This window comes from Amphiprion ocellaris, chromosome 7 (genome assembly GCF_022539595.1).
Source record: "Amphiprion ocellaris isolate individual 3 ecotype Okinawa chromosome 7, ASM2253959v1, whole genome shotgun sequence".
NCBI lineage: Eukaryota > Metazoa > Chordata > Actinopteri > Pomacentridae > Amphiprion > Amphiprion ocellaris.
Genome location: NC_072772.1, coordinates 29,297,879 through 29,308,854, shown reverse-complemented (window position 1 = coordinate 29,308,854; position 10,976 = coordinate 29,297,879). Strand labels below are relative to the sequence as shown.

The window sequence follows — 10,976 nt, the reverse complement described above, 5'->3', positions numbered from 1 at the left end:
AACGTCTTTGCTTTGGTACACCGAGGAATGATTAAATCTTTGCTCCAGTCCTGATGGAAATGCAAATCTAATCTTCAAACTGGTCGGTGACGCTCCCTTGAAGATTAACTACCTCAAACCGTTTATCTGACACAGTCTTGTAGTTAAATAAAGTGTGTTCATGTTACCTTAACCCACTTTGCTTTATTCCTTGAAGCAGATGGTTTGGAATGGAAGTTTAAAGTTCTCCGCTCAGTTGCACCAGTCAGCAAATCTCATCTCTCCAAGCAGAGGAGAAGCATTTGGAGTCTTTGATGGGTTTCTTGAGATTACTGTAATCTTACTATGTGGTTCCTCAGAAATTAGCTAAATTAGAGACTGATAGGAATGATTTTTCTACAGACAGATGGTATCAAATATATCCTGAACTGACATTTTTGAGGAGAAAATAATTTAGGAAACAGTTATGCAATTTGAAGTTTCTACAGTAGATGGAAAAGTTTGGCATATAGATGAGCCGCAGTAGCACCCTGCAGAATAAAAGTGGATAAACTATACATGAAGCCACCTACAGAATAAGATCTTATCGTTTTTACATTACAATCCCAGAACTATTGTTTAAAGCAAAAATCTAACGTGATGCTGATGGGAATCAGGAAGCAGAGTGTAAGAATGCATTCACCCCATCTTTTTATCATTTGCCTGAATAGCCTGAGTCCGAGTTTTCATGTTTTCAGTTTATTTTCTCATTATTTAGTTTTGTTTCATGTTAAGCTTTTAACTTGTATTCGAAGAAACTGTCAGCTGAAGAAACTCAGTGGAAAGGGGGCATTTTTCCTCTGACACCTGCAGTAAGTAGGGAAGATTTCAATGTCTCTGCAGGTTTGAGGACATTCCTGTAGCTCTCTGGTGTCATCTAGTGGTGAAAAATGACAACGTCAAGAACTGGTTCAGGCCACTGGTTCATGGTGTTCACATTGTCAGGAAATTTTAACTGGCAGCATACAGCTACTTTTGTCAATCAATAATCACAACACATTAAATAATTGCTTTTCCAAAGTGCTTTTAAATTTTAAATCTGCTTTGGTAGCTCTAATTTTTTTACTGTTTCACATTAAAATATAGTTTGACGGAAATATATTTTCAGTTCCGCACCATTATCACAGAAAGAATAAACTTGGAACAACACTTTTACAGCTACCTCAAGGTCTTGAGCATAATTAATCAAACATCTAAGCATTTTTAACATATTTTTATCCCAGGCAATAATTAACTTATTTTACTTGTTTGTTTATTCGCTGCATCACTAAGTGCCTGTTCCTGTTGCAAGCATGGAAAAAATGTAGGGAAACATTTCTACTTGGTTGCCAGTTACTATGCCTACAACTAAAAATTGATTTTGTTGTTGATTAATGCATTATTTTCTCAATCAATTGATTAGTTTTTTGGAGGTATAGAAAATGTCTTTTTTACAAAAAAGCCCAAGAGGACATCCTTAAGTGTTTCATTTTGTCCACAACCCAAAGGTATTCATTATACTGTCATAGAGGAATAAAGACGCCAGAAAATATTCAAATTTATGAAGCTGAAATCAGAGAATGGAGACTTACTCTCTTAAAAATTACACAAAGTTATTTATTGTTTATCAAAATAGGTGATTCATTTAATAATTGATAACTTAATTTTTAGAGATTTTGTTTATACTGACTCTCAATTTACCTTAATATCTTATTTTTAGAAAAATGCCACCCCTGAGGAAAACATAAAAATTCTGTTCAGACCCAGACTTGCTGAATGACCTACTTTATCCTACAAAATTCCACTGCCAGATACTTAGCATCTGTAACTCAAACTTTATTTTTCATGATAATTGTGAACGCAAACTATAACAAATAACTAGCAGAATGAGAAATAAGCTATTTGACTATATTCGAGTGGTGGCCAGACAGTATAACAATAATATTTTTTTTAATTAAAAGACAAATGATGCTGAAGCACATACAATGATAACCATAACAAATTTAGAAATTATTGAACAGATGGTTATAAGGATGCAAAACATATGGCTATAACGTTCCATACAAATGCTCTCCCATAAATCTTCATTTTGGAAGGGAAAACTGCAGTGTCACCTTAATTTACACGAACAACAGCAGTTATTTTCAGCCTGATCATATTATCTGTATATTTTTACACAATACAAATGATAAAAAATACGTTATTAGTAGAAAAGAAAAAGTTGACCACATTTTTTCCATATGAGCAGAAATGACAATTTCATCTTCTCTATTAGCTTGTGGTGTGATAGATGCTTTGTGTTTGTAAAGTCTGATCAGCCACAAAAATGCATTCATGATTTTACTTTTATATATACACACCAGCTCTGCTTCCACCGTGAGACCTTGGTTCAATTCTTGATGCTTTATAGCTTACAAAAACAGGAGTGTGTGGAACCGGATGAAAACTGGACTGGTAGGACGCAGTGGGGTGTCCAGTGTAAGTCATTGTATACGGTGTTGAGTTTTGGCTAATGTACAAAGAGTTCCCTGGAGTATACAGGCTTCCAACATGGTTAGAACTATGCACAGAGGAACGGTGAGCCATGCTGCCTTGATATAATAATGATGTGTTTTCAGGAGGACCTGGGTTATAAACAGCAGGAGTGTTGATTAGTGCTCCATCGTTTGCCATCACGTGAGGGACGTTTTGCAGCGGCACTGCAAGTTGTTGTCCAACAGAGCCATTGTTCTGCAGGGAGTTGTGGTATGCACTCGACTGGAGGCTGGGAACACTCGAGATGGGATGATACCTCATCAGAGTTGGTTTGCTGGGCGTTGGCTTGTAGCTGAGTAAATGTGCTGGGTGGTACACGTCAAATGAACCTTTGTCTGAGGGCATGCGGCGGCAGAGAAACAACACGGCCGAAGCAAAAAGGAAGGCGCCGGTCACCCAGCCGATGTACAGAGCCTCTCCTAGCTCCCTCCTCTGGGCATCAATCAGCAAAGGATTGTAAAAATCCCTAATGATGACATGACCTGTCCATGACACGGGGATAAAGACACAGATGCAGGCCATGAACTGCATAGCCCCTGCAACCAACAGGATAATGGTCTTTGCCCAATCATTCCCCTGAAAACAGGAGGTGCATCGCATCCCTGCCAGAGCAACAAGCAGCCCCAGTCCAGACAAGGCCAGAGAGCAGCACATCAGACCTCTGGCAGCTTGGAGCTCTGGGGGTAGAAACAGCAGGGAGTCGTATACCTTACACTGCATCCTGAAGTTGGCTTGTCGGTAGCAGTTCATCCACAAACCCTCCCAGCGGGTCTCCATGACAATGATATTCTCCCCAATGAAAGCTGTCACCTTCCACATGGGCAGTCCTGTAGTCGCGGCCGCACCAATGAGCCCGATAAAGCCAACGCACACCGCAGCGATCTCAGAAACGCCTTGAACCATTGTTGAGTCCAGCTGTGTCAAAATCCAAAATTAGATGACCTCACATCCACAACAAATTCTGATCCTTTAGTAAAACATTTCTGAGAAGGGAAACTCATCCAAGGCAGTGAGGATCTCATCTGACACTGGTGTTTACTGTAAGGGGTAGTTTGTTATGGGAAAGAAGCTTTGCTGTCACCTGGTTGGCTCAGAGAGATGCAGGTAAAGAGGACGTCTGCTTATTTTGTGTTTATGGTTTCCCAAGCAATAGTGGTATATCAAAGTCATCAGTTTCTCCAGCAGTAAACACATGAAACAGGGAATTTTAAGACCAACAGCTCACAACTTAAGGAAGTTTTATCACTTGGCATGTTTTTATTCACTATATGTGGTACAAATTCTGAAGCAAACATGATCATAGTGCTGCACAGTACAGCTCCTGCAGTTCTTGTATTGTCCAGAGGGGAGCAGAGATGATCTTCATGAAATGAGAAATGAAATGAGAGGGACCTCACATAACACAGTCCACATATAGTTACTTTTTTTATAGCATGTTTTTATACTGTAACCAAATTCTATAAGTCAACACACATTCTGTATTTGTGTGACTTTAACGATGTTGAGTGGAAATGTGGACAATAAACATAGATAACTTGTGACCTGAAGCAGCAATAAACATAACATTGCCATTTTGGAACCAAATATTTCCAGTATGAAACAGCAATGCAACTACTGTGCTTTTACAAACAGAATTTACTTTCTCTTTCTGTATTTAGAATATTGCATTTAGTGTGTCGGAAATCAAGGTTTTAATTTCACATTTAACTACAGTTTGCTTTGAAATGAAGTTGTTTTACTTGAATGAATAAAGAAGTACAGAAATGTTCTTCCATTACTCCAACATTTAGAGCTGGGATCAACACAAAAATGACCTGGAGAACAATTCGGTCTAAAGCTCTTTGTGTTTTCTTTCAGCGTGACTTGCAAATTTGGATCACGTGATCATGCTGTCAGGTTGCTAAAACACCAAGTGCTCTGGCTAAGTTGCTTCTGTGTCCACACCTTTCACAAGCAGTCTTAAACCTGTGTCCTATGTTTACACAGACATTTGTTGTTACATCAGTTTCCAAGTGCTCCAGAACATCATACCAAATTTAAACAAAGACCTGCAGTTGTTTTCTGAATAAATGATACATAAAATGTTTTAAGTTTTAGACACAAATATCATTCACCAGTAGAGCATTGTCATCCTGTTTGTCTACACTTTTGTCTTTGTGTATCATGAAACACTCATTAAGACTGATTACAGGTGGTAAAACGCCACCTGAAAAAGAAACTGTGTATGAGGACTCAGTGCTTGTGACATGTTTGATCACATAACTCAGATATAGCTAATGCTGAAGGCTGAAAAAAATGTGCTGAAACAACTGAAACATTAACTGTCTTTACAACCACACAGATCTGTCATATGTGCCAGCAACAACCTGTATATAATAGTAAACACAAATATACTTGTAGGTGTCACATTAATCCTTGGTAAAGGGTTGTGTAAATTGTTATATACAGTAAACACATACAAAAACAAATGTATACAAAAATAAGGTTGTGAGTATAAAATTTGATTAAAACACAAAAAGTAAATATATGGGCTCACAAAGGCAATCCTGAAATTATTGGTTGAAGTGCTTTTTGGAAAATTGTACATAAAAAGAGTGATTTTAAAACCATCTAAACTATTTACATCAGAACCATTTGCATACACATTACCTGTATTCATTTAAATGTTTTTTTTTTTTTTATGGAAATGCATAGATTGCTCTGCCATGCCAACACATATTAAAAAGAAAAATATTGAAAGTAGCGACCATAACTACTTCAAGTGTTCAGAGATAAGCTATCCCACTGCGTACGGAGGGGTGTCTGGATTGGTAGCTGTAGATGGTGGATGGGTGCCTTGACAGCACTGGCTGAGGCTGTGGTTGTGGAAGTAGCACCAGCTGTTGAGGCTGTAACGGTTGTAATGGTTGTGGAGGATAGGCCATGTAGTCTGACTGCCTGGAGTACACGTACCTCTCTGAACCTTTGCCTTCGGACTGTAGATTACAACAAATGAACATGCATCCTCCAGCAAACAGGAAAGCTGAGGCCACCCAGCCAATGTAGAGAGCTTCTCCAAGCTCCCTGCGCTGGGCGTCAATCAGCAGAGGGTTGTAGAAGTCCCTGATGATGACATGACCCGTCCAGGACACGGGGATAATGACGCAGATGCAGGCCATTATGATCATGCTTCCTGCAATGATGAGGACCAGTCGTTTAGCTCGATCGTTGTTTTCGATGCACGACGTGCACTGCAGCCCCACCAGACTGATCAGCAGCCCGAGGCCACCCAGCGCCAGAGAGCAGCACATGAGCCCCCTTGCCGCCTGCAGGTCAGGAGACAGGGCCAGGAGAGAGTCATACACCTTACACTGCATCCTGATGTCGGCCTGTCGAAAACAATTCATCCACAAACCCTCATAACGGGTCTCAAACACGATGATGTTCTCCCCAATGAAGGCTGTGACTCGCCACATCGGCATTCCGGTGCTCGCTGCTGCCCCGATCAACCCAATCAGGGTCAATAGCAGACCCACTATCTCCAGTGCTGAGTTTGCCATCCTGTCTTCTTACTTGTCCGAGCTCATTAGCACAATAATGTCTGGACACAGTGCGACTATAGTAGGAAGCAGTAGGTTCCCTTTATGGGATCCTCCTCCCTATGGACATTACACTGCAGTGGGAGGGGGTGGGAAATGTGACCCGTTGCTAGGAAATAGATTCCCCCAGGCTTTTTTTTTTCTTTGTACACCAACCCAGGAGCTGCTGTAAGCTGCCACTTTGTTTATTGAGAAGTCTCCATTTACATTCTCAGATCTCACTTTACAAGGAAACTTAAGGTGTTAAAACTTAAACAAGAAGAACATATTTAAAGTTAACCAATTCAACACAAGCTGCATGCATGTAACTGAATATTCTGTTGTGCATTACCTGTTATAAGTACAGATATCATCAACATCGATCAGCTCTGGTGCTTTATCTTTGTTTTTGTTTTTTTGTTTATTTTACATTCAAATCATCCACTGTTGTAAATTTTTGAACATATGTTGCCTTTATGTCAGGCCACCGACTGGGGACATGAAATAGTAGCAAAAAGAGCTTTTAAAAGTACTTGTTCATCACTGTTTGCTGTAGGCGTGTGTGTTTTAAAAGATGGAGTTAATACTTGTGTGCCTCGGTGCTACTGTCAGTGTTGGATTTCTTATCTTGGTCTCTTGTCTCGGTCTGTGCTCAGGAAAAAGCTGGCAGTTGCAGCTTTGGCTTTGATGAAATGAAATCTCCTGCTAGGTTAGTGTTGTGGGTGGACCTGTGTGAACAGTCGGGTTTTACCAGTTTAGGCACATTTCCACTGACAACAATGGAGACGACATAACTTGCCATTTGCATGACAGTGAGTGAAACAGGCACAGTTTCAACAGAAACCTTTGAATCTCAGACAAACTAAAGAGCTTTTGGCAGGAGAGAGAAACTGGTCATCATGTAAACAACAGTACAGCCTTTACTTTTTGTCTCCCTTAATTAGACAATAAAAAACATGAAACTTTTCCCTTTTCTCAGCCTTATTCCTTTATTGAAAACTGGAATTGGCCTCATGTTTAAGCCAACATTTTGAAAAAATATGTACACTTACAAAAATAACTCAAAACACGCATGAACATCTTATAAAGGCCTAGTGCATAAATCACTCTCAAAGAGCATGCCGGCAGTGGCTGTAAAGACAGTATTCCTAACAAATAACTGTTGCATTATTACAAATTAAGTATACTCTACCTGAGTATAATTTAGTGTAAATTAAGCATATGGAAACAAACAAAGCATACAGTTGTTCAGCACAGTTCATAATGGTCAAAACGCAATCAGGTCCATAATGAATTTCAATCTCTGCAGTACACTTCATCCCCTTTGAGGAAGTACGGAAACGTGGCCATTTCCCATGACTGCTGTTGCTCTTATTAGTCAATTGATTCTTCTCATTCAAATGTTCAAAATATTGGCAAGTTTATAAAGCAAGTCCAGAACGGACTAGTACTGAGTTGGTGTGTATGCCACTGATCCTGGTGGGGGTGCAGAGTAGGGAGGCTGGTAGGTGTATGGCTGGTACGTGTATGGCTGGTATGTGTATGCAGGTGGGTAGATATTTGCCCCGGGGTTGTATGTAATCCTCTCATCTGGGTCCTGTGTGCGGGGAGCGTGACGGCACAGCAGGATCACTCCGGCAGTGAAAAGCAAAGCTGAGGTCACCCATCCGATGTAAAGAGCCTCCCCGAGCTCCCTGCGCTGGGCGTCGATGAGCAGAGGGTTGTAGAAATCCCTGATGATAACGTGGCCTGTCCAGGACACGGGGATTAGAGTAGTGATACAGCCCATGAGGAACAGACAGCCCCCAGCCACAAGAACAATATGCTTGGTGCGAGCCCGATGGTCCACCACTCTGGTACACTTCATCCCCACTGCTGCTACGATGAGGGCGAAGGTGGTCAGAGCCACAGATGCACACATCAGACCCCTGGCAGCCTGGAGGTCCGGAGGCAGAAACAGCAGAGAGTCGTACACCTTACACTGCATTCTGATGTTGGCTTGTCTGTAGCAGTTCATCCACAAACCCTCCCAGCGGGTCTCCATGACAATGATATTCTCCTCAATGAAGGCTGTTACCTTCCACATAGGCAGGCCCGTCACGGCTGCCACTCCAATTAGTCCAATGAAGCCGATAATAAGGGCCACTACCTCACAACAGATGGCATCCCGGCGCTTCTTCTTCTCAATTCTCTGTTTTTCCTCGTATACAGAGTCTTGGTAATCGCCATAGGTCTGAGGCTGCTTCTCGTCATAGTAGGAGCCCACGTAAGATTGAGGTGGTTTGCTGTAGCCACTGTAAGCAGTATAAGAGGCCATTGCGGCTAACGCAGAGAGCCAGAGATGGACTTTCGGCTGCTCTCACACAGCTCAGGAGACAAATATGAGGAGGGGAGGAAGTCAAAGAACTTATACACCCACAAAAAAATGCTAGCGATGCAATGCAGCCTTACTGGTTAAGCTGCTTTATAGCCATCAGAAAAATGGAGACACACCAAAGAGAGCTGGTTGTTTTGAATAGAAATGAAACTGCCACTACTAACAATCAGCCATTTGTTTATGTGATTAAGAACTTCATCACACTTGATCAGAAACTTATTAATTCACTGTGTAGTCATAGCTGATCAAAGTTTCATTATTCTCTTTTAAAATATAAATTATACATTTTCAACACATTACCAGGATAAAAAAAAAAAACTTCACATATTTTAGCCAGCAAACATGCAAAGAAAAATATGCTTATAAACTTGAAAATATTGTACATTAAATCTCATTGCTATTACTGATTAATAACTTTAAGCTAAAACTAGCTAATTAAAATTGTGATCGCTCTTGTCTCTGAGAAGAATTTGTATTAAATGTAAACAATTAGCTTTGAATTCACTCACGGTGTGTTTTTTTTGTCCAAATATAATGAAGGGGTGGCTACACTCATGGGTGTTGCTACCAAATCTAGTGTCTCACAACCTGAAAGCTGATAGGATGATCACAGATGTCAAACTGTCTGCACCCCTGAATGTAAAATGAGCTGATTTAAAAAGGTGTTGAGTACAGAAACTTGAGCAGGATGAGTTTCATTAGCGCACAGAAGTGTCCACTTGTCAGCAGTTCTCAGCTTGTTGCTCCCACATTGAGGTGTTTCTGCCCTCTCAAACATGAAAACTGTGTGTTTGCATGTAATCTGTGCATACACTGAGCTTTTGTTATTCTGCAGCATCTTTTAAGTACAAAAAAGAGAACAGTCTGCAGTATTAGGTATAGTTGTTTAAAGGTCCTTATTTATTTTATTTTTTGGCAAGCATGGTAGAAATACACAAATAACACGCTAGAAAAAAATAGAATCACATAATTCAGTTCAATTTTATTTATATAGCACCAATAACAATTCAGATTGTCTCAAGACGCTTTAGCAAAAGAGAATAACTTATTGAAGAGTCTATTATTTTCCCATTAAAATGACTAAATCACTGTAATCAAGAACAATTTAGCAGCTAACAGTAATGAAAACAGTTATAAAAACCAAATAAAATGACATGATGGCATAGAATTACAAAGACCAGTTGTATTTTATTGAATTATTTCAAAACTTCAGAAAGTATATTATAACAGTCATTCATGTACTACATACCACTAAGATATTATATTGCAACTGTGATTTGGTTACGAGTCAAACGATATAAATGAGAACTGCTTATAGTTCAACACAAACACTAAGTGCATGAGTCATTTAAACAGTCACTGTAAATAAGATAAGATCAACTTTATTGATCCCACTGTGGAAGACACACACACACACACACACACACACACACACACACACACTTGATATCATCTTTTAACCTTTTAGCATCTTTAAAATTTTAGGGACATTTGAAGGTAAATTTGCACACTGCAGTCGAGTACAACTGTTTAAACATATTCAAAGTGCTTATGAGTGCTGGATGCTGTCCTCGCCGTGTAGACACTGTCCTGTTTCTTTAGATCCCTTTGCGCCATGAGATATGCTTCATTGTAGGGCTCTTCTTCCTTCGATCTACGTTGACTGTACCTGAACAGGAGGATGATCCCAGTGATGAGCAAAATGCCAGATGTGGCCCAGCCAATGAAGAGAGCTTCCCCCAGCTCATGTTTCCGAGAATCTGGCACTGCTGGGTTATAGAAGTTTCTGATGATAGTGTTCCCCACCCAGCTGACAGGGATGAGTGTGGTCAAACAAGAAAGCAGATATAGACTCCCCCCAAGGGCCAGGGTGATGTTCTTGCTCTTCATATTGTCACCGCAACATTCGCTCTTCTTGGTCCCACATCCTGTGACGAACAAGGAGATGACGACCAGAACTATGGAGAAGCACATGAGCCCTCTGGCAGCCTGCAGCTCTGGCGGGAGAATCAGCAGCGAGTCATACACCTTGCACTGCATCTTGATGTCAGCCTGTCTGTAGCAGGTCATCCACAAGCCCTCCCAGAGTTCCTCCATGACGATGAGATTGGCACCGATGAAGGCAGTGACCTTCCAGGTGGGCAGGGCGGTGACAGCTATTGTCCCGACGAGGCCGATGAAGCCCAGGACCAGTGCGAAGACCTCCAGCTTTGCTCGCATGGTTTTAGAGGTTGAAGTGCAGCCTTGTCTCTTGTCTTTCGTCTACTGAAAAGCCTACTCACGCGATCTGTTAAACAGAGCTCCAAATCTATGATAGTATCGGCATCCCTGTAATGTCATCCTACTGGTTTGAGTTGACTTGACCTTTATTCCTACCGAGGCTTTTGGTTCAACTCCAAAGAACATTGATTTTGTTTTTCTTTCAACAAAATCAATACTTGACAGTATTACATGTGCCATTGTTGGTCACGCATGACTTGCAATTGTCCTGCGTGGTCAAGAGTGTGACA

General features: G+C 40.8%; 4 protein-coding genes across 4 annotated transcripts; all 4 read right to left on the bottom strand.

Annotated features, from left to right (window-relative positions):
* Positions 1–1,589: 1,589 nt before the first annotated feature.
* On the bottom strand, positions 1,590–3,620 carry LOC111563710 (claudin-8-like). The gene has a single exon (XM_023262930.3). It carries the CDS (start codon positions 3,433–3,435, stop codon positions 2,344–2,346), a length of 1,092 nt encoding a protein of 363 aa, XP_023118698.2. The 5' UTR covers positions 3,436–3,620; the 3' UTR covers positions 1,590–2,343.
* Positions 3,621–3,765: 145 nt separating this feature from the next.
* cldn8.1 (claudin 8.1) lies at positions 3,766–6,168 on the bottom strand. The gene has a single exon (XM_023262911.3). The coding sequence runs from the start codon at positions 6,069–6,071 to the stop codon at positions 5,298–5,300; it is 774 nt and encodes a 257-aa protein (XP_023118679.1). The 5' UTR covers positions 6,072–6,168; the 3' UTR covers positions 3,766–5,297.
* Positions 6,169–7,052: 884 nt separating this feature from the next.
* Positions 7,053–8,472, bottom strand: LOC111563699 (claudin-8-like). Its single transcript, XM_023262916.3, has one exon. It carries the CDS (start codon positions 8,404–8,406, stop codon positions 7,534–7,536), a length of 873 nt encoding a protein of 290 aa, XP_023118684.1. The 5' UTR covers positions 8,407–8,472; the 3' UTR covers positions 7,053–7,533.
* A 960-nt stretch (positions 8,473–9,432) lies between these two features.
* On the bottom strand, positions 9,433–10,736 carry LOC111563708 (claudin-17-like). Its single transcript, XM_023262927.3, has one exon. It carries the CDS (start codon positions 10,684–10,686, stop codon positions 9,997–9,999), a length of 690 nt encoding a protein of 229 aa, XP_023118695.2. The 5' UTR covers positions 10,687–10,736; the 3' UTR covers positions 9,433–9,996.
* Between the last annotated feature and the right edge of the window lie 240 nt (positions 10,737–10,976).